Below are 26,916 nucleotides of genomic sequence, written 5' to 3'. Positions count from 1 at the left end.
GGCGCATCGCTGTTGTCGGGACCAAAGTATTCAAGTTATCACCTTTGTCGATTGCTAGGTCAAATCGGCTGGCACGCCTCAACGTTTGAATCGGGTATTAGCCCTTTGTGTTTGCAGATCTGTTTTTGCATCAACAGGAGCTCCATCTACTTGTGTATGGGTAGATTCATTGCTCCCTCTTCACCTAGGCCAGTGGTTCCCTCTTCCTCCTAGTTGTGCCCTCTCTTGGTCGATGAGCACCGACTAATGTGATGGTGGAGGCGATTGTATAGGAGGCGGCTGTGGTGGTGGTTGTGGTGGGTTAGTCAGCTCGCGGACCCAAATCTATAGTCATCAAGGTCAGTGGGGCGCTGACACTGCCGGATTCGAAGAGCTCCAATGAGTTCAAACTCTCTTTCTTCTACCGCAGGTTGAGACTTCTTGCCATAAGAAAAATAAATGTGGATAGGGGAGGGTATCCTATATTTAAGGGAGACATGGGTGTGTTTTGGTGATTTACTCAAAAATTATAGATAAATTTTGGTAATATGTTTGGTAATCTGTTAGAGACCAAGAATTATATGACAGTTTTTTGGTATTGGGGATCAAATGAATAATATGTCAGAGATGCTGTAAGTACAGACTATAGTCCAAATACGTACAGGAATAAAGTATTTAACCTGTCGGATGTTGATCTAATTGCTTTGAGACAGTCAACTGAGTGTAAACGAGGATCTTAATTAGCAATCTTGGGATTTGACACTGAGATTAGCAAACCAAGCAGGCACTGGATTATGTGTAGAGTAGTAAGGGCATATTCGATTTTGAGAGAATCCTTTTTCTGTTGAAGCAAACAGTATGTTATATGTGAGAGCACTTCTTTTTTCCTTCCCACCATTTGTTTTATTTACCCTATTTGACAGAAAACGGCTCCAAACAGCTTCTTAAGCTGTTAGAGAAACCTACCAAACGGACCTAATTATATACACAATTGGCTACACGCACTCGTACTCACCCACACCCACGTACGGATATATTATCGTGTTGGTTCCTGGTGGCTTGGTAACAACGCCGAATCTGTCACTAGCACAGGTAGTACACTGCAATTATCAAGCATGGGACCTCTTCGATGTAGAATCTATTCGATGGAATGGAATTGATGCAAATTTGTCCTTGTCTTTAATCTTTTCCGCAGCACAATTGTCCCTACTTTTGCAAAGAAAGATGTCATCCTCAGGCGTCCATATCCACCCAGTACCTGCTCCTCTCGTGTAGCAATAGTAGTAGTATAGAGCAATCATTTCAGGCTTGTGCCTATTGATTGACACGCTATAAGCAAACAATCAAACTGAAGTACTAGCAGCAATCGATCGCCAAAAGTAAAAACAAAAAAAAAAACAAAAAACAAAAAAAAAACAAAAGTGTCAGTGGCATGGCATCGACACCGTCCAGAGTGCTGGGGTCAAGTAACCTATACCTACTACAGGCTACAGCGATAAAAGAGGATCACAAGACTTGAACCAGCTTTGATCTCATCTTCCGCGCACGCCTCTACTTGGTCTGGCCTCGGCCGGGGCATTTGCCGCGTCCGCTACCTCGCACGCGACTACGCGAGGCATGCCAAGGCAGACTCGTTCAACCCACCAAAAGGCGAGGCAAGCCAAGGCAGATCGCCGACGCCTCGAATCTGATGCTTCCGGCTCCCATCTTTGTGCTCATCGTCAGCTTTTGTATGGTCTGTCGGACCCAGTACGCCTGTGTCTTCTGCGTGGAGGAAAATTCCCAACAGTAACCTAAACAGAAGACACCTTCTCACAGGACACGCACAAACTTTTACCATGTGTTCTAGTACTAAATCCACCAGCCAAAACAATGCGACCACACACAAAAACAAGAGTCTCGGCAGAACCGAGAGCGCTGCTACTAGCATCCATTGAACCGCCCAAAGATTCGACCAAAGAGAGATACGCTGATGACGAAAAATTTACAGCTGCTAACAACAGCTGCGTTTAAAACAGAAGAAGAGTCAAAATACTCAAGCGTAACGACGTTCAATGGCGTTGACCGTTTATATGATGATGCTCAAGCATGTGTATATTCAGTGAGTGATTCGACTAGGGCACATCTTGCTAGTGGAATCACTTTGCCTTGGGTTTCTCCTCCGCACTGGCCTTGGCAGTCGTCTCCTGGCCCGCTTGGTCGTTGGCAGGCACAGCCTGAATGCGTTCATAGCGCTTCCTAGTCAGAGTTTCACCCTTCAGTGCAGCAATGTATCTGTCATTCGTGTCCTCTTTCCGTTGCAGCTCGCCAAGAAACTCCGCCAGTCTCTCCCTGTTTACTTGCCCCATCATCTGTTTGCCAAGTGTTTATCATCAGTGACCATGGAATCACAGATGCAAACGTTTGATAGCACAACAGAACGGTAAGAAAACAACTTGCATACAAAGTGGAAAGAAAATAAAAGGATGCAAACAAGTTAATGAGTAAGCATAGTAAATTTCATTTGTTTGGCAAGTAGTAAACCAGTAATACAATGTGTCATAAACACCTTCCAAGAAAACTGGCATGTCTGCTAGTGCCTTTCATGCTAACTAACATGCACCACATAAGCATCATTAATGGGTGTAAGCTGGAACTTTCAATAAAGAAGTTCTGAAATGAAATGGTATAAATAGTAATCGTTCCTAGGCAGGCAACTATAACCTACTGATTCGCCATGAATCCCATGTAACAAGAATAGTTAACTATTACTAGGTGTTCAATTCAATTTCTACAGCCCTGAATGCAAAAACTAAGGAAATCATCAAAATGGGCAGCGCATCTATGATCTGTACCCTCTATCCTGAACACCAGCAAGGAGCTGAACATACTGCATCTAGGCAGCCAACCATAAAGCCCCTCCTCATCTGTCCACTACCTGTTTGTGCTGGCCATTGGTTCATGATGGTCAGGATTCATGAACTCAAGATTCCCAAAATGGATTGCTTGTATCCCTACACTCTTAATTTGTCAATAGGATTCAAAAAACAAGAGCCTCTGCACATATTAATGAACTTCCCATCCCCCCATGCTTAATTCTCCAAAACCACTTGTTTGTTCCCTTAACTATGATTTGATCATCGAGCTCCTCAAAATTGGAGGCTGTGGAAGCAAGAGCTCAGGCTGATAGCTGGTCAGTTCCATTGTTTAGTGGACCATAGCAACAGATAAACAGGAGTGAGCAATCTGATTTGGTTTTTGGTATGCCATGGGAACAAAGCTCCACAGCAGCAAGCTGTTTAGGTTTGCACATATGAACTATTTTACATAATCGTGTGATTCCAAATCATGAACCAGACGAAATTTTGTATTGATGAACCAGAAACAAATAAACCACCATGGCACAAGAGCCAACAACCATGCATACCTATAAAAGCCAGATAGCAGTATCAAGGCATACTTTAGACTCAGCAAATTTTGGCATCCATGGCTATGAGGAAAGGCCATAAACTCTGCCAGTCCTAGTATGAATAATATCCATAGTGAAATAAAAGGTAAAATGGACTGACCAGCAGCAAAATAAAAATCAAAATTAGTGGCAGGTGTATTAATATACTCTCTACAGAATACCGGTATCTTCTTCCTGCAGCCTGCTTATACATAGAGATTGCTGCAACAGCACTAAAAGCAAGTTTGAACTAAAGTACAACAAGAGAGTTAACTACTGAAACAACACAGAACTGTAATACTATGTGTCATTTAGCGCCACGTCTTGTAACTTTATATTGATTGATTCTTCAATATTACTAGCAATTGATTCATACAGTACCTGGTTAATGGGAATACAGGGATGGTAACAACAGGGCACCCCTCAACTTCAACATGACCATAACACTGTCTTCAGCCAAAATTAGTAATACACATAGATGTTAAGGTACCTATTTACCCTAGAACAGATAAGGACATTGCTTGGATTGTCTAACGATATAACTGTTACATTTGACTATTAGTGCTAACACCAATATCTGGTTCATTCCCTTTCTATTCACAGAACTATAATTGCACAACTGTTGCACTACACTCCCAATACTGGGTATGTTCACACTGCAACAAAGATTTTATGTTTACAGAGAGTTAGCAGAAATAAGGCACGCTTATGCTGCTTTTGACACATTGACTAACCATCAATAATAATATTCACCAGTTATGATGAAAGAAAAAGGAGAACCAAAGCTAAATGGTTTGCCACGAACCGTCACTCATGCGTTGGCTGGCAGGTACAGTTATTATTAACCTGAACTGTAAATGGAATGGATTCCACTATTCCAACCAATACAACCAATAGTTGGCACCTATCACAGCTAACATCTTAGTCTGGAAACCAGAGGCAGCCATTCAGATGCAGTCAAGTAAATCAATCTGGTCCAGGCATCCTAAAACCTATAGAATCCTATTAAAATACTATGCAAGACAAGAAAAGTTAAAAAGAAGCACCACCTGGAACATTTCCATGATAGCTACAGTCTATATCCCTCAAAAGATAGGGCCCAAACCCTACTTCAGTCCATTAATCCCTCAAACATGCTGCCGTGTATTTGAAATTCATGAATTTCAAGTGAGAAACTGATTGAACATGTAAACTAGATAACCTTAGATCCCCAAACAGTGATTTCAAATCGCAGAGCATAAATAATTTATAACAGTAACAATCAGCAATAGCATCCATCGATCGGTGGGATCTGTACGAGGGAAGCGCTAGCACGCACCGTGGTCTCAGGTCGGGCCGTGGAGCGAAGGTGGGCCTCGAGCTGTTCGTTGCGGGAGCTGGTGAGCTGCATCACGCCGTAGCCGATAACGCCGGGGACGACGCCGCACAGTGCCGCGAAGGTGAAGAAGAAGGGCTTCGAGTCACGCGTCCGCCGAACTAGCCATCGCCACCCCGCGCTCTTCTCCCACAGGATCGACATCTCCCACCGGCCGCTGCTGCCGCCGCCTTCCTCTCTCCACGCGATGCTCTAGTTCTTTCCCCTTTCCGCAGACTTCTCGTCTAGGTTTTCTGCCATTCTGTTTCTTTTTTCCTTTTTTTTTTCTTTTTCATTTGAACACACCTTTAATTTTTTTCATTCTTCACTCTGAGTAGTTTTAACAAGATTGAAAAAAATCCATCGCAAAAATTCACAATCCTACTTCCCAATCTTTTGGCACATGGAAAAAATCGATGTCTACACGTGTAAAAATACGCGTACTCGTCTTGCACGGATCCTGCTCGCGAAGAGTTTCTCGGATGGGTCGCTTCCTCATTCGGAACAACATTTTGCCAGCGTGCTTCGGATGCTTATCCCGACTGCCCTTAGCGCCATATCCACCGAAGGAGTACTCCTCGCGGCGTATGTAGCAACGTCACTCTCCTAACGTTGTGGCTCGCTCGTCTTCCATGTATAGACGTCCAACGGGTTGGCCTAGCTCGGCATGGTTGAAAGCTCTACTTTGGTTTCGGTGAATTAATGAACCCCTATGTGCTAACATATTGCTGTAAGTGTTCATGAGATAGGAAAGCACACTCCAAGTGGTGAGCAACATAGGTGATGATCACGACGGTGATGATGGAACCAAGGTGATAAGTGCTCGAGCTTAGAAAAGAAGAAAGAGAAAATTAAAAATCTCAAGGCAAATGTATATTTGGTTATGAGCCTTTTGGTTTGCACTGAAGACACCATATAGAGTGTGAGTGATTTAGGGTTGATCGTCATACTATTAAGAGGGGGTGAAACTCATATCGAAATGCGGTTATCAAAGTGCCACTAGATGCTCTAACTCATTGCATATGCATTAGGATCTAGTGAGTGCGCTAACTTCTTTAAGAAATTGATTATGAAAATGCTAACACACATACATATGTTGGTTTACACATAGTGGTGTTGGCACATTTGCAAAAGATATAGAGTTTGAGGAGTAGAGAGGGGTTTGGGATCCTCTCTCCCTTCCGCCGAGCTTGCGAGATAGGATTCAGCGCTTTGGGAAAATGGAATGTCTATTTTCTATCGTGTTGGAGATGAACTTAAAGAGGTGGCGAAGTCACGGTAGTGTCCTACACTGAAATAGTGCACCAGACACTGGTGCTGAGAGCACCGGATGCAGGGGCTACGTCCAATTAGTTCTAACTGGCGAGCACTCTAAGGGTTTAGCATCAGACGTTAGTTGAACACTGTTCAGCGTTTGGTCTACGTGTCATGGCGAGTTTGTGCGAGCCGTGTTGCACCAGACGTTGGGATGCGTCCAGTCACCAGGCATCGAACTCGTCCGGTGATGAAAAACACGTTTTGGAACCTTTCTAAGTAGCGACCGAACACTAGGTACTAAGTTTGGTCAGTGCATCCGGTGTGATCTTAACCATTGAGATCTAACACGCGAGTTCAAAGGCAGAGGACACATGGCAAGAATCCATGCACCAGATGCTAGGGGCTGCGTATGATTGTTTGCATCGGAGCATTCGGTGGCCCCGTTTTCTGCAGGAACAGAGAGCCAACGGCTCTATTTCATTGAGGGTTTATAAATAGGTGGTTGGCCAGCTTGTGCTAGCCCTCTTGGCTATTTTCATTAAGATAGCAACCTTGTGAGCCTAGCCAACATACTCTCATTCAATTGCATAATTGTTTCGTCATCTTTGTGAGATTAGGAGAGCATCCAAGTGCATTGCTTGAGTGATTGCATCTAGAGGCACTTGGTGATCGTGTTTCGCTACAAGATTTGCTTGTCACTCTTAGAGTTTGCCAACTTCTAGTTGGCTTGGTGCATAAAGGATCGTCGAATGGAGGTTGATGATTGTCTCTATAACATCCTGACCCAGGGCTTAATAGGATTAATAGGATACTCATATCAACAAGTTGCAACTTCTTTTTCGAAAGTCTATATCCAAAGAACTCTAAAGCTAAGCGTGCTTGGCCTAGAGAAATTTAGGGATGGGTAACCGACCGGGAAGTTCTTCTTGGATGCACACGAGTGAGGACAAAGTATGCAGAAAAGACTAATGTTGGTCTGTGAGGATAGTCTATGTCCTAGAAAAGCTACCACATATAAGTGGGCCCAACCTCATGGAGGCGAGGTGGGACGTTACATAATGGTATTAGAGCCGACTCTCACAGTTTGATGGGCGTGTGTGTCGCAGTTGCGTAGGCATGGTGTGCATGGCTGGTGTGGACCCAGAGTGGTCACATAGCATGGCACATGCACTGGCACTAGACACATGGACGTGGTCAAGAGAGGACGTTCTTGGCTTAGGATTGATAGACGAGGACATCAGTCTCCTAAGAGGGTGAGGATGTAACATCCCGGCCTAGGGCTTAATAGGATTAATAGGATACTCGTACCAACAAGTTGCAACTTCTTTTACGAAAGTCCATATCCAAAGAACTCTAAAGTGTGCTTGGCCTAGAGAAATTTAGGGATGGGTGACCGACCGAGAAGTTCTTCCCAGGTGCACACGAGTGAGGACAAAGTGTGCAGAAAAGACTGGTGTTGGTCTGTGAGGATACTCTATGTCCTAGAAAAGTTGCCACATGTAAGCGGGCCCAGCTCATGGAGGGGAGGTAGGATGTCACAGTCTCTCATCATGGTAACTGTGAGGGGTTCTTGACCTTTCCCCGACAAAGAGCCAAAAGGTACTGGTGAGATATGAGAATCATGGGCTCTAGTTGCTCTAAGCTTGCGCTCATGGGTGCAGCATATTGATAGACAGACATGGAATTTGGGTTATCCATAAGGATAGAAAAGAAAATATAAAAAGATAAAGTATATTACAAGGTTAAGCATGACTTAATTCAGTAGAATGTCTTTCTCCCTGGGAACGGTGCCAGAAACACTTGTTGATATTAGTTACGCACAAAGAGGAATCAAAGAAAAATAATCCATAAGCGCACGGATATCAGTGAGCACTTGACCCTGGAGATATTTCTAGAGTATCATATTTGTTTATCCGCTGGGAGAAAACATGTGATGACTAACCTAAGTATATACTTAACTTCTGAGCCACACAACAAGGTAGCGAAGACATAAGCGATTAGAGAAGACTACTATGACAGTCTAGTTCCAACCTATGGTAAGCTATGAGACTATTGGTCTATGGGGAGTATCGTTGGAAAAGACACACCATAGAGGATGCTTGACTAGGGCACTTAGGTCCTACCAAACCTTCTAATGGGAGGAGGCTCGAAAGGTAACAATGGGATTGTCACATCCCATGCTACTACACACCGATCTGGCTAGACATGGGATATCTACGAGTATCCTAGCCCAAGCACCACGCTTACGCTACAGATGATTACTCTACCCTTATCTGAAAGAGAATAAAGTAAACTCACAAACCATAGAACAATAATAACAATTTAATTACTAGTATTAGAAGTTGAATTGCCGAAGAATCCTAGAACTAAGCCTTGGGTAAGGGAGACTTGATCCCACAGGTACAAGCTGGAGAGGTGACACTGATAGGCCAAGCTTCCTCCAACTCTACCTCCACTCTAACTCTCTCAATCTAGAAGAATAACTCTAATCTCACATAGAGACTACAAAACTAATCTCTCTTGTATGTGCCCTAGGAGAAATATCTTCCTCCAACTTGTACCTGGAAACAATAAATTAGGGTTTCAAGGGATGCCTCCGCCAGGGGCCAGGGGCCCTGCTTATATATCCCTCTCAAATGCACCACAGCCATCGGATCAAACCAACCTTAATGAATGAAGATTATTGATCCTCAATGATGGTGGGGGCATGATCCGTGTGCTTGCACTTGATTGGTGTAGAGAGTAGGGCTACGGCCCTAGAGGGTTAGGCGCCACCCTATCCCTGTGATAGGTAGGTCCCACCTCTAGTGGCCCCTCTCCTCGTATCTTCTAGAGTCTTCTAGTGTATGCATGGGTGTTTCTCTCTATGTAAACCTTACATGTGGGCCTTCTTTGGTCATTTCTAGATAACCCCCCTGTAGAAATAGATATTCACCAAAACTCATGAAAATCTATCAGTGTAACCCCTATATCTAGTTGATATTTATATTTAGGTCCTTTTCATGTTTTGTTGATGGTTAAAATTGACACTTATCTACCGTCAACAACTCCCCCAAGCTTACCCTTTGCTCGTCCCTGAGCAAAGATGATTAGGAGTTGCTACAATGCTTTCACGTCTCAAAAGTACACAGTGTGCAAACAAGAACTCTCCTCTGGATTAGAGTGAACTCCTTTGACTTTCAAACTTACCCATATTACCTTCCACCATGGGGCTTGTCACTGTCACTTAGGTCTTGAGTAGTTGAAAGATAGAAGAGTTAAGTCAAGCGCCATGTTTCTAGCTCTTTAATCAACCATTATTCGAGAGTTTTGCAAATTTTCAAATAAAACTAAGAGATTCCTTTTGAATGACCCTCTCAAATCTCTCATTTGTGGTATTTATGGATCCTTACCAAGGCATTATTGGTATATGCCTTCTTTCTTCTCTAAAGATGTGGAGCTCTGTTGGTATTTATTAACGCGAACAGAAAAGATCTACAAGCGCATGGATACCATTGTAGGTTTCACCCGGAGGGTTTTAAATATCATATCCATAGGGAAACGTGTGATTCAACAACGTGTTCTAACTTAACCAAAAAAGGGTGAATGAATTGGAAATATAAACTATGCTAGGGATAAAATCTAAAGTGGAAACAAGATTAAAACATAGAGGAGGATCAATTTAGTATGGGGTTGATAGTAGGAATATAGAGAGGATAACTTAATCAGGGTTTCTACTTCTAACTTGGGCAGTCTATGTCTTTTTACTACTCAACTAGGGAATTATTATGGAAGACCCACAAATAGAGTATGAATCTACCATGTAACAAGGGCTCCTGCTAGGCCTAAAGACACGAGGTGGACTATAGAGGACTCAATGAAGTTTCATCTTCATGATCTACCACCGATCTAGAATACAGGGTGCATCTATGAGTAACCCTAGTCTAAGTGTCATGCTTACACTATGAATTATACTCTAACCTAGTGCACTAGATTAAAGTACTCAAAAGAGACCCGTAAACCAGAAGAATAATATACACATGTATCTTACTTGAATTAGAAGTTGATTACTAGAGCCTAAGCCATCTCAAGAGCAAGCCCACATAGAGCCTAATCTCGTTGAAGTACAAGTTGTTGAAGAAGCACCGACAGACTAGTGCCTTCTCCAAACTCCTCCCTCACTCTCCATCTCTCTACTATCTAGAAGACTAGATCTACTCCAAATCGAGAGTAGATAGGATATCCATTCAAGGGACACCTCTCTTCTCCAAACCCTAGTTTTTCTATGGAGGATGAATAATGATTGATAGGATGCTTTGCCCTAGGGGCCAAGGCCTTGCTTATATAGGTCGGTACGGTGAACCGTAGCCCTTGGATCAAACCGACCTTAATGGATGAAGACTATTACTGCTCAAAGTTGGTTTATCCTTGATCCATGAATTCATTACTAATTGGTCAAGGGGGGAGGGTGCCTACCCTAGGGGCCTAGAGTGGGCGCCCTTACCGTGGGCCCTCTCGCCTTCTCCTTCATTCTAGTGTCTTCCTGGCCCTTCTATAGTATTCTTTTTCATATGTTGCGTAGATATCTCGTTTCTCTCTATGTAATCATGACATGTGGACCTCCTTTGGTTATTTTCCGATCACCCCTACAGAAATAGATATTCACCAAAACTTGTGGAATTCTATCAGTGTAGTCCCTAGTTCTGTGTTGGTGATTGCTTTTATGCCCTTATCTCATTCTCTTGTTGATATAAAAATGATAGTTATCTACCGTTAACAAGCTCCCCTAGCTTATCCTTTGCTTGTCCCTGAGCAAAGATAAACTCAATGATGGATCAGGAGTTGCTATAATGCTTTCACACCTCAAAAGTACACATGCGTTCAAACAAGAATTCTCCTTAAGATTAGAGTAAACTATTCTAACTTCAAACTTACCCATATTACCTTCCACCATGGGGCTTGTAGCCATCACATAGGTCTTGAGCAGCTGAAAGATAGAACGATTAAGTCAAGCACTATGTCTAGCTCATCGACCAACCTTCATTCTGGAGTTTTTGTTGGTTTTCAAATAAAACTTAGAGATTCCTATGTATGACCCTCTCAAGTCTCTCATATGTGGTATTTGTGGATCCTTACCAAGGCATTAATGATATATGCCTTCTCTCATCTCTCAAGATATGTGGTATTTTTGGCATTAGTGAAAGGTCCTAATATGGCTAGAGAGGGGTGAATAGCCTATTAAAAATTCTACAAACTCACTAGAGCAAGAGGTTAGTAATTAACAAAGTCAAGCTTTTTGCTCTAGCTCTAATGGGGTGTTTAAAAGCTACCTATCCAACAATTCTAGTTGATATGATCACTAGGCACACAAGAGCTATATCACTACAAGCTATGCTAGTGAACTATGCTACACAAGGCAAGACTATCAACTAAAATAGTTACACTACTTTGTGGTAAGTAAATGGAGAGGAAGAGATATTTATACCGCCGTGTAGGGGATGAACCAATCAATAATATAAACAATCAAGCACCGGGAGAATGCCAATCAAACACAATTGAGACATCGATTTTTCTCCCGAGGTTTACGTGCTTGCCGGCACGCTACGTCCCCGTTGTGTCGACCAACACTTGGTGGTTCGGCGTCTGAGAGGTGTAGCACAAACCTCATCCTCGCTAGGACACCATAAGAACTGACCCACAACTGAGGAACTCAGTGACATGAGCAATCCACTAGAGTTACCTTTTGGCTCTCCACCGGGGAAGGTACAAGACCCCTCACAATCACCAGGAGATGGCCACAAACAATCACCAACTCGTGCCAATGCTCCTTCGCTGCTCCAAGCCGTCTAGGTGGCGGCAACCACCAAGAGTAACAAGAAAATCGTAGCCAAATTGATCCCCAAGTGCCACTAGATGCAATCACTCAAGCAAATGCACTTGGAATCACTCCCAATCTCACAAAGATGGTTAATCTATGAAAGAGATGAGTGGGAGGTGTTTGCTTAAGCTCACAAGGATGTCAAGTATACTAGAATGCCAAGAGAGTGAGCCCCAAGCCGGCCAACACATATTTATAAGCCTCTCAAACAAATAGAGCCGTTGGCTCTTTCACTAGGCAGAAATCGGGACCACCGGACGCGCTGTAGGAGACCACCGGATGCACAGACCCTACTTCAGTGCTCTAGAGAAAGCCACGTGTCAACCTTTTAAACTACGCGCGTTAATCTCCAATCGTCAAGAAAGAACCACTGGACGCGCTCAAGTTAGCACTAGACGCGTCCGGTGCACACCGGTCACGTGCGTAGAGAGGTTTGCAAATGCTCGGGGTCACCGAACCCACACCACCGGACGCACCCTGAGTCGTCCGGTCCCTTACCCAGAGAGCACTGCAAACGCTCAGGGGCACCGGACCCAAACCACCGGACGCGCCCTGAGCGTCCGGTGCTCTCAGTCAGAGACACCCACAGAAGACAGGCAGCACCGGACGCACCAACAGGGTTTAACCCGCATCCGGTGCCAGGCGTCTGGTGCCTAACCCTAATAGAGCCAGGCACTGATAGCACACCGGACGCGCAGGCTCCATGTCCGGTGCCTCCACGGCCAATGTCCGGTGCCCGCGACTTCTCCAAACTTCCCACCGGTGCAATAGAAAATATGCATTTCATTTTCTCAAAAGTGCTGAATCCCGTCTCGCAAGCTCGGCGGGAGGGAGAGAGGAACCCAACCCCTCTCTACCCTTCAACCTCCACCTCCTTCTCAAAGTGTGCCAACACCACCAAGTGTACACCACGATGTGCAAGTGTGTTAGCATTTTCACAATCATTTTCTATGAAGGAGTCAAGTTAGCTCACTGGGTTCTAAATGCACGCATATGAACAATGACACCTAGTGGCACTTGATAACCGCTTGGCCAAAGAATTCCCCTCTTTATAGTACGGTTATCAAACCTCAATGTGATCACACCCTCTATGGTGTCTTGATCACCAAAACCAAAACCCTAAGCAATGTTGGGTATTCTTAACATCATTACCAAAAGTAGACTAAGTTCTCTAAATCTGATAACGGTGCCAAAAATGCCAAACCTATCCCTCACACCACTTAAGCCAAGTTGTCATCCCCAGCATGACATGAGAGATGCGGTATTGAAATATGCAATTGCTCTTCTAAATAAATAATGAATGGGATCTGCAAGCGCACAGATTAATACCGATGTAGCATTTTAACCGGGAAGTATTCCAGGTATCGTTATTTATATTTTTACCACTAGGAAGGGATTAACAATCATCAATATTGATTACAGAATAGAATATGAGATTAACTATCTATCATTGCATGTATAATTGAGAACATTATATCTAACTCTTTCATACAGGGATAAATGTCACATAAAAGATATATGAAATAATGAATAGTGACAAAGATAATTAATCTGATCTAGCCACATAATAAATATGATAAGCACCTCAATTAGATATTCTAGAAAGTCATTAGCATGGTATTAGAATGAACTACAAGAACATTCCCTAAGTTATTCTCAACTATATAGTCTAGCATTATCATAATTAGTGCAAGCATACTTAGCAATCATTGCGAGACAAGACTACGCCCATGCATAGTGATATTAGCAAGGTAAATGAGAAACATAGCAATCACTCCCCTGTAATAATGTTGCTCTGCCAGCCCAATACACGAGAGGGGGACTATATAAGAATCAATGAAGCTGTCACTATCACGAACTACCCCACGATCTGGCATATTGGGTACAATCGCAGATAAATACGGTATAAGCACCACGCCTACACAATATCTATCATTTACCCATGGATTCAATGGATAAACACTATATGATCCTAAGCTTGTATATAGATCCAATCTAACTAAGCCAAGTACATAACTATGATAAACTAAGAACAATATAATCTTGAATATAAGCAAGTAGAGCAAAGTCATAAGCAATATATTGAAGTAGAACAAAGTCATATTCATAATATTGAAGAACAAAGATAATTAGAAGAACAATTAGAAGCACAATTAGAGAATTACCAAGAATCCTCTTGACAGATCCGGAAACCAATCGAAGATTGACTCCTTCTAGTTCTAATCCTATGTAGCTATGCTAATCTAGATATCTAATTGATGTGGTGGCTCTAATCTTGATCAGAGGCTTCTTCTCCCTTGAGGAATAATGAATTAGGGTTGAGAGGCTCCCTCCTCCAGGGGCCAGGAGGTCTGGTTTTATAGTCCCTTCAAATGAATATGGGTTGTTGGATCAAATCGACTTAGATTGAACGGTTATCCTTGATCCTTTAGGTCGGTGGAGATCTCCCACGAAGCAGAGTCCTGATTGGACTCCCAGAGGGGGCGGGCGCCCAGGGCAGGAGGGCGGGCGCCCTGCCTCTAGCCCCGTTTCACGTCCGCTTCGGTCTCGTGGCTTCTGGAGTCTTCTAGATGTAAGATAATTGCGCGGCACGTTAATATCTCTATGTAATCCCGACGTGTGGGCCTTTCTTCCGTATTTCCTGATAACCCCCTGCAGAAATAGACAAACACCAAAACTCGTGGAATTCTGTCAGATAAAACCCTAAGTCTAGATGTTGATTTCATTTGGATCCTTTTCTTTGTTTATTTGATAATTAAATTTGATACTTAAGGACCGTCAACAAACTCCCCCAAGCTTACCTCTTGCTCGTCCCTGAGCAAGGATAGACTCAGCTATGGATAATAAGTTGTTGCAATATCTTTAAAAATTGACGGTACACATGCTTTTTAAATAAGATCTCATCTCTGAGTTAGAGTAAACTGTCAAGACTTAAAACTTACTTACTTTACCTTTACTATGGGACTTGTAACTGTCACTTTTGTTTTGAGTAGTTAAAAGATAGAACAGTCTAGTCAAGTGCCATGTCTCTTATTCTTGATAAGCTATAGCTCTGAAGTTTTTACAGATTTTCAAATAAAACTCAGAGATTCCTTGTATGATTCTCTCAGATCTCTCTTTTGTGGTATTTCTGGATCCTTACCAAGGCAGTGATGGTATATGCCTTCTCTCAAGATATGGTAGTATTTGTCGTATAAGGCATAGTGACATTGCCTTCTCTCTCACCCTACTCTAATAAGGCTTTTATATCTGGAGCTCATAGGTGGGAGATAAAGTATACATACCTACAAGACATTTATTGCATAGTCAAACCATGGATCCAAAGAAATAAATCAATAAGTCAAATCAAGATGTGCATGTGTGGCGAATGAATGGTGTATGGTGATGATGGTAATAACAATGGTGGAAGTCTAATTCTACTTTTGCTCTTTGAGGGAATACATACCTTCCTTGCTTTTTGAAACTTTATGAGGAGAATGAGATGCTCTATCTTTTTCTTTTCTCTCAGGTGGGTATCCTGTACCCCTAATTCTACTGTCGGACACTTGTCCATTTTTACCTCTCGTCTCACTTTTTCTTTTCTTTTGAGGTTCCGGGCACTTGCCCCTTTTTATTTCCTCGTATCTCTTCTTTTTTTAGAGCACTCATCTCTTGAGATAATATAGCAAGTGGTAGTAAAAAGATAACTTGAGCATTTATTTCACAAGAGAAAAACAGAAATATTTTGGCTATTCTCTCCCGGATTAGGAGTAGAATATTTTGGGCGATTCTGGAGATGGAAATGGATGGATATATGTGGATGGTACTTCCGGAGTAGAAGTAGCATATATGAGTGAACGTGCAAGTGAATCTTGATTTAACCACATGACAAGCTCCTAAGGGTCTACACAGCTTGACCACACTCAATGCTCATAAGCAGTAAATAGTAAATGTGTGGCTCAAAGTCTAGCAAGCATGTATATATGGCTGTGGTAGGAATTTAAACTCTCATCATATAGGAACTCATCATGCAACATTTTAAAGATTTTCAAAGATAAAATTCTCCAGAATTCTAGCATCTCTAGGAACAGATAAACAACAGCTCAACCTTCCCATATCATATCCGTTAACAACTTAGACTTTAGATCAAGTTTTCATCCCACAAGTTTAGGTCTAGAGCAAGATTTAAATTATAACAGTTATGTCTAAACTTGAGAGAGATCTTAAAATGTGCAAATTAGGCAGAGCAACTATTCATCATATCCATGCTAGAGTTTTATTTAGATACAGATTAGCATAGCTACTTTATTTATTTATTAAACACACTAAGAGCAATATATATATATATATATATATATATATAAGCACGAAATCTTTATTTGGTTTTTCATAGTTATATATATTTAAAATATAATATAAATATAAGGATAGACAGATAGAAATACTTATCGGGATAAATGGGGGTGCTCTCCCCCAAGCTGAATTTTGACGTAATTTCTCTTGATGTAGCTAGCAGGTGGCAGAGATGTATTTGAAAGTTAGCAGCATTCTGACAGCGATTAGAATGTCCTCCGTCTGCTAGTCTTCTTGATTCTTAGATCTTGTGGAGCTCAAATAGACAACAAAGCTTGTGAAACTGATTAAGAGTTAGCATAAATATCTAGCCTTTATCATGTTGAGACTCATTAATAATTATTACTCCCTGTTTTTATATATTTTTTATTTTATAGAGCAGAAATGAAATATTTATTTTATTTTTATGCCACCACAGTAAATGTACTTATGGGTTTTATGCCACTCGTATACTCACATGGGGCTTACTGTTTTTCACATTTTTATTTTCTTTTTAATATATTACGAACTTAATTAACTAAGTAAACTATTTTAAAATAATTGAAAGGGAAAGGATAACTACCAAGTTTACCTCTTGGCAAGGCGTTCGGTGTTTTTAAGTCCTCCAAACTGGACTCCGTTTTCTCAATTGTCCAGAGGTTCGTTGGGTGGCGTAGTCGGTACTTCCGGCGGCGCCTCTTCTTCATGTATAGTTATATTCTCTTTCCATACCTGACTCGGTGCTTCGATCTCCTCTGGATAATTCTGTTTAAACTCTACGTCTTCTGACCTTATCACTTCTCCTTCGTAGTCTGCCCATCCGTCCCTGATGATCTGCCTCCTCTGGTTGTGGTTGCGTCGTTTTCTTACCTGCTTCGATTCTTCAACGATATAGTTAGGGTCAGTAAAATAACGGCGTACCTTCTCTGAGAGGAAGTGCATATGGACTTCTCCGGTTCCAATGTAGATAATTGCTTTAACGGTGCTGAGGAACGGTCTTCCAAGGATGATGGCTGGATCGTACTCACCTTCTCCCATGTCAATAACCTGAAAATCTGTGTAGACAAAATGATCGTCTATTTTGACTGGGACATCAGATACTTTTCCTTTAACTTCTCGAAATGTTTGATCTGCCATCTGGAGCTGAATGTATGTTGGTCTTAGGGGCATGGTTCCGAACAAGAGCCGATAGGTGACTGCGGCCATTATGTTGACACCCGATCCCGTGTCACAAGTCGTCTTGTAGAAGTTGTATCTATTTATGGAGCAGTAGATGCTTGGCATTCTTGGGTCGTCCTTCTTGGTCAAAAGCGGTGACTTAAGTTGGTGATCTTGGCCTCCATGAACTACAGTGACCATCTTAGCTGACTCGGTCCATACTTGCTTGTTCCTATTCCTCCTATTGGTCCTCTTCCTTGATTCACGTCTGGATTGATCTGGAATTTGTGTAGTCTTGTTCTTGAAGAAAAATGTCTCCTTCCTCCCTTTGATGTAGAAACTAATCTTGGCAGCACTAGCGTAGATGATAGCTCCCGTGGTGTTCAAGAATGGCCTCCCTAAGATGATAGGTGCTCTCTCATCATTTCCGGTCTCTACCACTACGAAGTCTGCTAGGGCATACAAGGTACCAACTCGGACGCAAAGGTTCTTCAATATTCCCTTTGGAAAAGTTATCGTCTGATCTGCAAACTGCAAGCACATGGTTGTCTCTAATAAAGGATATGTAAAGAATTTCTCATAGAGTACCCTGGGTATAATATTGACACTAGAGCCAAAGTCGCAGAGTGCTTCTGGGACGTCCACCATGCCGATGGAGATCGAGATGACGGGGCGTCCTGGATCGCCTCTCTTGACCGGCAGAAGGTCAGTAGTGAATTCAGTGACGGGGTTACTCCAATTACCTGCATCAAACATGTCTACAAGATTTGCAGGTTCTAATCCTTCCGGTTGTGATGGTATACCGGGGTTAGTAGTAGGAACAGTAGCAGCTATTTGATTTAACTGAGATTCAATCATTTTATTAAAGCTAATTTGATTCTTGATGGCAGTAGAGAAATTATCCATTCTATTATTTATATTTTCTAGCATTTTATTATTTGATGCCAATTTCTTAGATAGATTATCCATTAGCTTTCCTTGATTAGACACTAACTCTCTTAGAGGTGGAAAATTATTATTATTATTGTAAGAATTGTTACCTTGATAATTACATGAGTAGTTAGGCCTCTGTTGATTCCAACCTTGATTTTGTTGAGGACAGTTGTAGTAGTTGTTGTTGTTATTGTTGATGTAGTTCACATCCTCAAGCATCTTAGGGCAGTGGTTGCCTGAGTGTCCAGTGTCTCCACACTCCTCACAAGTCATGTGAGAGTCGTAGATGTGCATAACTTCTTTCTTGTCTCCAGCTCTATCATCGAGCTTCTTCATGAGCAGGTCTAGCTTTGCAGACAACATGTCTACCTCCTTCAGCTGATGCATACCTCCACCTCTCTTGCATGTCTGGGTCCTCTCTTCACTCCAGCTTTGATTGGACGCCATCTTCTCCACAAGAGCTGTGGCTTGTGGTATAGTAAGTGATAAGAATGCTCCTCCAGCTGCAGCATCCATGGTCTCTCGGGCACTGTTGCCGAGACTATGATAAAACGTCTGCATCAGTAGCCAACTCTCCATTTCATGATGGGGACATTCTAGGATGTAGTCTTGGAAGCGCTCCCATACTTCTAGAACAGATTCATCATTTTGTTGCTGAAAACTTGTAATCTTCCCACGGAGAGTATTGGTCTTGCCCATGGGAAAGAACTTAGCCAGGAAGTTTGTTGAGCAGAGTGCCCACGTAGTATTCTTCTCCTTTGTAGCGTAGAACCACTGCTTCGCTCTCCCTAATAGTGAGAATGGAAAGAGGCGAAGTAGTATAGCATCTTTGGAAACTCCTGATATGGTGAATGTGTTGCAAATCTCTAGGAAGTGTTGTAAATGAGCACTAGCATCTTCGTGTGCCTTCCCGCAGAACTGGTTGGATTGCACCATGTTGATAAGTCCAGGCTTGAGCTCAAAGTTGCCATCGATCTCTGCAGCAGGTCCAGTGCGGATGTTGTCCGTAGTGGGAGCTGAGAACTCGCGGATTGATTTGTTCGCCATGGCTTCGAACTCTGAAGACAAGTTCCGGTGATCTTCATGATTGGATGAAGCTTCTTGCTGAAGTGTTGATGATCTATTCTTGAGCTTGGCTCTCGTCTTCTTGAATAATGCTTCGGGATTGTCAACAAAATTTCCTGGAAGATGTCTTCTATTCATACATTCCCCTGCATAAGATAAAATAGAAAAATATCGGGGTAAAACTGTATGAGAGAATAGATAAGCTCAATCATATTAGTGATGTGAATGATAACTCAAAATATTTTATTCCATTCTTGATTAGTAATCAACCTTTCCCGGCAACGGCACCAAAAAATGCTTGTTGGGTATTCTTAACATCATTACCAAAAGTAGACTAAGTTCTCTAAATCTGATAACGGTGCCAAAAATGCCAAACCTATCCCTCAAACCACTTAAGCCAAGTTGTCATCCCCAGCATGACATGAGAGACGCGGTATTGAAATATGCAATTGCTCTTCTAAATAAATAATGAATGGGATCTGCAAGCGCACAGATTAATACCGATGTAGCATTTTAACCGGGAAGTATTCCAGGTATCGTTATTTATATTTTTACCACTAGGAAGGGATTAACAATCATCAATATTGATTAGAGAATAGAATATGAGATTGAGTATCTATCATTGCATGTATAATTGAGAACATTATATCTAACTCTTTCATACAGGGATAAATGTCACATAAAAGATATATGAAATAATGAATAGTGACAAAGATAATTAATCTGATCTAGCCACATAATAAATATGATAAGCACCTCAATTAGATATTCTAGAAAATCATTAGCATGGAATTAGAATGAACTACAAGAATATTCCCTAAGTTATTCTCAACTATATAGTCTAGCATTATCATAATTAGTGCAAGCATACTTAGCAATCATTGCGAGACAAGACTACGCCCATGCATAGTGATATTAGCAAGGTAAATGAGAAACATAGCAATCACTCCCCTGTAATAATGTTGCTCTGCCAGCCCAATACACGAGAGGGGGACTATATAAGAATCAATGAAGCTGTCACTATCACGAACTACCCCACGATCTGGCATATTGGGTACAATCGCAGATAAATACGGTATAAGCACCACGCCTACATAATATCTATCATTTACCCATGGATCCAATGGATAAACGCTATATGATCCTAAGCATGTATATAGATCCAATCTAACTAAGCCAAGTACATAACTATGATAAACTAAGAACAATATAATCTTGAATATAAGCAAGTAGAGCAAAGTCATAAGCAATATATTGAAGTAGAACAAAGTCATATTCATAATACTGAAGAACAAAGATAATTAGAATAACAATTAGAAGCACAATTAGAGAATTACCAAGAATCCTCTTGACAGATCCGGAAACCAATCGAAGATTGACTCCTTCTAGTTCTAATCCTATGTAGCTATGCTAATCTAGATATCTAATTGATGTGGTGGCTCTAATCTTGATCAGAGGCTTCTTCTCCCTTGAGGAATAATGAATTAGGGTTGAGAGGCTCCCTCCTCCATGGGCCAGGGGGTCTGGTTTTATAGTCCCTTCAAATGAATATGGGCCGTTGGATCAAACCAACTTAGATTGAACGGTTATCCTTGATCCTTTAGGTCGGTGGAGATCTCCCACGAAGCAGAGTCCTGATTGGACTCCCAGAGGGGGCGGGCGCCCAGGGCAGGAGGGCGGGCGCCCTGCCTCTGGCCCCGTTTCGCCTCCGCTTCGGTCTCGTGGCTTCTGGAGTCTTCTAGATGTAAGATAATTGCGCGGCACGTTAATATCTCTATGTAATCCCGACGTGTGGGCCTTTCTTCCGTATTTCCTGATAACCCCCTGCAGAAATAGACAAACACCAAAACTCGTGGAATTCTGTCAGATAAAACCCTAAGTCTAGATGTTGATTTCATTTGGATCCTTTTCTTTGTTTATTTGATAATTAAATTTGATACTTAAGGACCGTCAACAAGCAATACCTTTGCCTTGAACTCCACAGGGTTTTGTTTTTCTCTTTCTTCTTTTCCAATTTGAGCACTTGATCATGTTGTGGTCATCTCCGTCATCACAATGATCATCTCTTGCTCCATCACTTGGCATGTACCAACCTCATTAAGTCTACACACACTTAGTATAGAGGTTAGTACTAGGGTTTCATCAATTATCCAATACCAAACTAGGGCTTTGAATTAGGCATAGTAGCATTGTGCCCCCCTCTCTCTCTCACCCTATAACTAATAAGCTTATATGGAGCTCATAGGTGGAGAGACAGCTTATACATACTTGCAAACATGTTTTATAAAGTCAAACAATGGATCTAGAGAAACAGGTCAGCAAATCAAGATGTGTATGTGTGTGGGATATGGTGGATGGTGGTAATGGTAGGTGTAAGTGGTTATGAAGGGGTGTATATGATGGTAATGGTGAAGGCCTAATTCTAATTTTGCTCCTTGAAGAAATACGTGCCTCTCTTTTGAACTTGAAGACTTTGGGAGAACCTGGGTTGCTCATAATCTTTATTTCCTTTTTTCATTGGAACTTTGTCCTCTATCTTTCTTTTTTTCAATGAGCACCCAAGCCTCCTTTTGGATATATTGATAGGAGGTAGTAACAGGAATATGTGGACCTTTATTTGGATGGCAATGGTGAAAATGGGTGAATGGATGAGAAGTATGTTTTTGGTGTTCACTCCTAGTGTAGGAGTAGAACAATTTTGGGTGGATCTAGATGGAGTGGATGTGGATGCATACTTCCAGTGTAGAAGCAACATGTGTGGGTGGAGTGTACGTGATCTTGATTTTAACCACATGACAAGTCTCTAAGGGTTAACATAGTTTGACTCTACTCGACGCTCATAAGTAGTAAATATAAGTGAAAGTTTTTCTAGTCTAACAAGCATGTATATATGGCTCTGGTAGGAATTCAAGCTTTCGTCATACAGGAATGCAATATTTTTATATTTTTAAAATATAAATTCTCCAACACTCTAGTATCTCTAAGAACAAGATAAACAATAGCTCAGACCTTCCCATATCATACCCACGAACTACCTAGACTTACATCAAGCATTCTCTACCCACAAGTCTTAGGTTTAGAGTAAATCTTAGATCAATGTAGTTGTGTCTAAAACTCGGGATAATTCAAGGTTGAAAACTAGGTACTTCAAAGGAATTATGACAGAGCAACTATTTATCATTTCCATGCAATGGTTTATTCAGAGAGTCTTCTTTTTATTAACAACTTCTTTTTTAGAACCAAAATCAAGCAAACTAAACACACCTATTTTGTTTTAATTTAGATCACCATTATTACTAATTAAGAAAACTCACAAGGACTAAAGTAAAACTAAGGGAAGAGAATATTTAGCTAGATACATGGGGGTGTGCTCCCCAAGCTGGATGTTGACATAGTCATTCATTCTTATGAGGTAGCAAAATGGCAGTGGAGATGTTCTTCCTCTAATGAAGCACTAATTGGTGTTGATGACTCATTGAAACATTGCTCCAACAGTGGAAAGAACATCCACTCGCTTGTCAGCTCCTCATGGTATTTCAAATCCTATGAAACTTAAATAGACAATAAGACTTGTTGAACAGATTAAATGTTAGTGGTTGTCCACTCAAGCCTTAGTTGTCCAAAGCTTTTGAGATTGTTTCTTTTGTTCTTCTAAGCAAAGTTTCACTAGGATCTCTTTTCTCAATATTTTTGTATTTTCTATGATGTAAAGAATGTGTAACGAGATGAATGCATATTTATTTTTATTTTTTATGCCACCATGGTGAATATTCTTGTGGATTTTTACACATCACAAATATTATTCATATGGGGCTTAGAAATTTTGATGCAGCAAAGCAAATATTTTTATTTTATTTTCCAATGCAAGTGTTAATGCAAAAAATTAAATAAGCTACGGGAATATGATTATGCAAATGCAGGCAAGTGGTTATGCAACTGAACTTAATGCAAGCAATATTGAAAAGATAAATAAAGATAACTATCGATTTTACCTCCCAGCGAGGATTCAGTGTTTTAAGTTTGCTAAACATGACTTCTTACCATGTTCATTACTTAGGTGCTTTATCTAGTCTTGAGGGTGGAGACCTAGATAACTACACCTCTTGATATGATGTCACCAGTGTTTATAGTCCATCCAGCATGTTGAAGTGAAGCATTAATTGTGGAAGCCAGCAACATCTTGCTCGGTGTGCATGTTCGTAGGCAAGGACTTCACTTGTAACATTTGAGGAATTGACAAACCCATCTATATTGTTTTCAATGTGTGTCCTGCTCATAAAGACAAGGCAAAGATCAAGTGCATGGGTTCTGTTGGTGGAAAAGCACCAACAAAACCAAAAGTTTGTTCATTCATCTCTATTCTTAAGCATATTGAGCAAGATAAAGTTGTTTATGTACTGTGTTCAACATGGGTGATAGGATAGAAAATGAACATGAGCACAACATTAAAACTTTTGGCAGATCAGGTTACTATGGAAGGATAGTCTATCTTTGCATGTTGTATAATTACATGTTTATGATTATCAACTTCCAAAGGTTGGATGTGCAACATTTTTAGTTCATTTGGTTAAGATAGTGAGATCAAGAAGGCACCTCTATGAACAAGCATAAAGAACTGAACATGTTGAGGTAATCAGGTTGGATCAAGTAACGTTGCAATCCAAACATGTTTGGTTCTTCATTTATGTGTATGTGCATACCAAAATCAGGGAAAAGCTTTAAAGTGATGGTCACATACATTGGGATGTTACCTTTAATATTGGAGCACGTTGATCCCATAGTATCTTGTGGTAGCATGTTGCAGAACCTCCTGAGTTAAGTGGCCCACCTGCACCCATCATTGTCTCAAAGACTTCTGATCGGCGTGCACGAGTTCCAAATGACTCAAGGAGTCTGTGGGGTGTCCTCGGGAAACCCGAATCATCCACGTTACATTCTTTCTAGGAATTCCCTCATTAAGCATTACAGTATTACAACATTTTCATAGATAAGATAAATCAGAGTAAAAGCGGAAAGGTTACATAACATAGATTGAAACTTAAGTCCAACAGTTACAAACCATAAGTATTTAGTACATAAAAGGTTCGGAACTTTATATTACATAAACCATAAGCCACACAACAAGTTTTACTTGCCCAAGGTCACACATCAGATTCATCATCATCACTCTCCTCCACAAGAGTGAAGTAACAACGACCATCAAAAGGTTGATCAAAAGGTTCACCTGCAACATGGGTTAATAAACCCTGAGTACAAAAGTACTCAACAAGACTTAACCGACTAGAAAAGAGGTGAAGACTCAGGTATGCAGGCTAAAGGGATTCAAAGTAAGGCTTTAGCAAGATCAAACATTTCTTTTGCATAAAAGCTTACTAAGAGTAAAACCTACTTTCAAGTTTTAACTCAAGATCATCATTTATGACTAACCAAAATTATTATCAAACTTTCATAAGCAAACCACCTCTTTCTTATACCAAAGTTTATTTATCACTACGATGATGGGGTGAGGATTGAGGCTCCATATCCGAGGAAACACGGCGATTCGAATCGATTAAACCCAGCTGGGGATTCAGTACCACACGACATATGTAGAACTTAATCTTGCATATGTCAACCTTTTCTATAGATCCTCCCATACAAGAACGGGTCCAGCGTCACCCGAGAGTACAGTACACCACCATCCTACAGCCAATCTAGATGTTTCCCGGTCATCTCAGATCCGTAAGGTGGGTACACGCTACTCTCGCCATCTCTCCACTCCCAGTACGCGGTTAGCCGTTCTCAAGTATCGGAATAGCTATAGGTAAGGCTTACCATCGCATGTGGGCTGTACTCAAAGGTCTCAAACACAGCAGGCCACCAACGGAACGGTCCTTAATCGACACAGTTGGAGACACTACTTTAAGACTCCATTCTTATAGCAAGTCCACCGACCGGTCTCAAGTTGAAACATTATTGACCATAAAAGTATTCCACAACAACCCTTCAAACTTTCTCATTTGAAAACCTATCTAATAAGCAGGACTAAGCATACTAAGCATTTTCACAAACAGGTATCAAGGTTAATATTGAAATCATCAAGGTAGGTAATGCAGCAAATAGGATTCACTCAACTCCTATTCACCTAATGCATCATATTAACTCAAGTGATATAAATAACTTTATGAAAATACAAGGATAGGGTTTAATGTCCGGGGCTTGCCTTGGTGGGAAGGAAAGTCCGACAACTCAGCAAAACCAGATGGATTCACAAACTCGGAAGCAACCCACTGAGGATCAGATTCCTCCGGAGCGCAGTCTACACGTAGAAGTGCATATGCATGATCAATGAGATACTCATGACATGATAAAGACAGGTTACATGTTCTTGGATGATAACAACAAACATAACTATCTCGAGTACAACTTACCTTCACGGTATAGAAACAAACTAACTTAGTTATCAAAGCATAGATTATTACTAGGCAAATTTTATCATCTTCATAAAGCAAGGTTGTGTAGCTATCAGGCAACAAAGATCATTTATATAAAATAATCTATAACCAGGGAGCATATCATGCCAAGTAACCACTGGTTGTCAATCAATCCCAAAGATCAATCAAAACCTAAAGGGATTAATTATTTCTATTTCTTTTATAATCATTTTAAATAGCTTTATTATGGAACAGATCATACTTTATCAAAAAGGGTTGAAATTATTCCTGAAGCTAGATAACAGTAACACAAGTTCATATGTCAAATTTCATGATTTTTGGATATACCCATAAATTATTAAAAATCATGGAAGATTTATTTATTAATAAACAGAGACAATTTATATATACCTGCAAACTATCAGAAAATAAAATCTAATATTTTTCCTGTGTTCTAATAAATTTATAGAACCTACACAAAAATTTTCATAATTTTTGGATCAGCAGATAATTTATTATACAAAATCAAACATATACATCATAAATTGCATAAAAGAAAAAGGGAACAAACACTGTGCTACTGAGGCCGGCCCGTTTAGCCTCGGCCCAAGTCGGCCCACGCGCTGCGCCCTCTCCCTCTCTCTCACACAATCGCTGATGGGTAGCCCCACCCGTCAGCTCTCTCTCCCACACACACGGCGGCTCGGCCGCGTCTCCGGCCGCCGCCGGCGGGGCCTGAGCTCGCGCTAGGGTGCGCAACAGCGTCGCGTCGCTCCGGCGACTCCACTGCTAGGCTCTAAGCACGCCCTACCCCTTTCTTCCCAGCTCGGCCGCGCGAATGGCGGGCGACCATGGCGGTTCCCGTAGACCGGCCGCTGTGGCTCGGTAGAGCGCAAAAGAATGAGACAGGGAGGTTCGGGGTGGATCGAGGAGCACGGTGCTCACATTGCGGGACTCGGGGAGGTAGCCGAAGCTGTTGGCGACGGAGGCGGTGCCGTCGGGCGGACGCTCCGAGCTCAGCGAGGTCGTTCCGGCGATTCTGCTCGCGTCCAAGGAAAAAGAGAGAGAGCATGAGTTGCAGGACAGCAAGGCGAAACTCCAACGTCTCTCACCTCGACCCAAAACCTTACGGAGTGGCCTGGCCACGACGAAGCTCCCACGG

The 26,916-nt window shown here is 41.6% G+C and overlaps 1 protein-coding gene across 1 annotated transcript; it reads right to left on the bottom strand.

Moving 5' to 3' along the window:
- Positions 1,811-5,049, bottom strand: LOC8056053. The gene is made up of 2 exons (XM_002452072.2): positions 4,725-5,049; positions 1,811-2,330 (listed from the first exon to the last, which is right to left on the bottom strand). The coding sequence occupies exons 1-2, from the start codon at positions 4,923-4,925 to the stop codon at positions 2,118-2,120; spliced, it is 414 nt and encodes a 137-aa protein (XP_002452117.1). The 5' UTR covers positions 4,926-5,049; the 3' UTR covers positions 1,811-2,117.

Source organism: Sorghum bicolor, chromosome 4 (assembly GCF_000003195.3).
Source record: "Sorghum bicolor cultivar BTx623 chromosome 4, Sorghum_bicolor_NCBIv3, whole genome shotgun sequence".
NCBI lineage: Eukaryota > Viridiplantae > Streptophyta > Magnoliopsida > Poales > Poaceae > Sorghum > Sorghum bicolor.
This window is presented reverse-complemented; position numbering and strand designations above follow the sequence as displayed.

What these genes read in the sequence shown, in the direction of transcription:
- LOC8056053 (XM_002452072.2), bottom strand. Translation starts at nt 4,925, where the DNA reads ATGTCGATCCTGTGGGAGAAGAGCGCGGGGTGGCGATGGCTAGTTCGG. An exon ending in CGGCCCGACCTGAGACCACG is followed by an intron (nt 2,331 to 4,724) that starts GTGCGTGCTAGC and finishes CTTGGCAAACAG; the next exon opens with ATGATGGGGCAAGTAAACAG.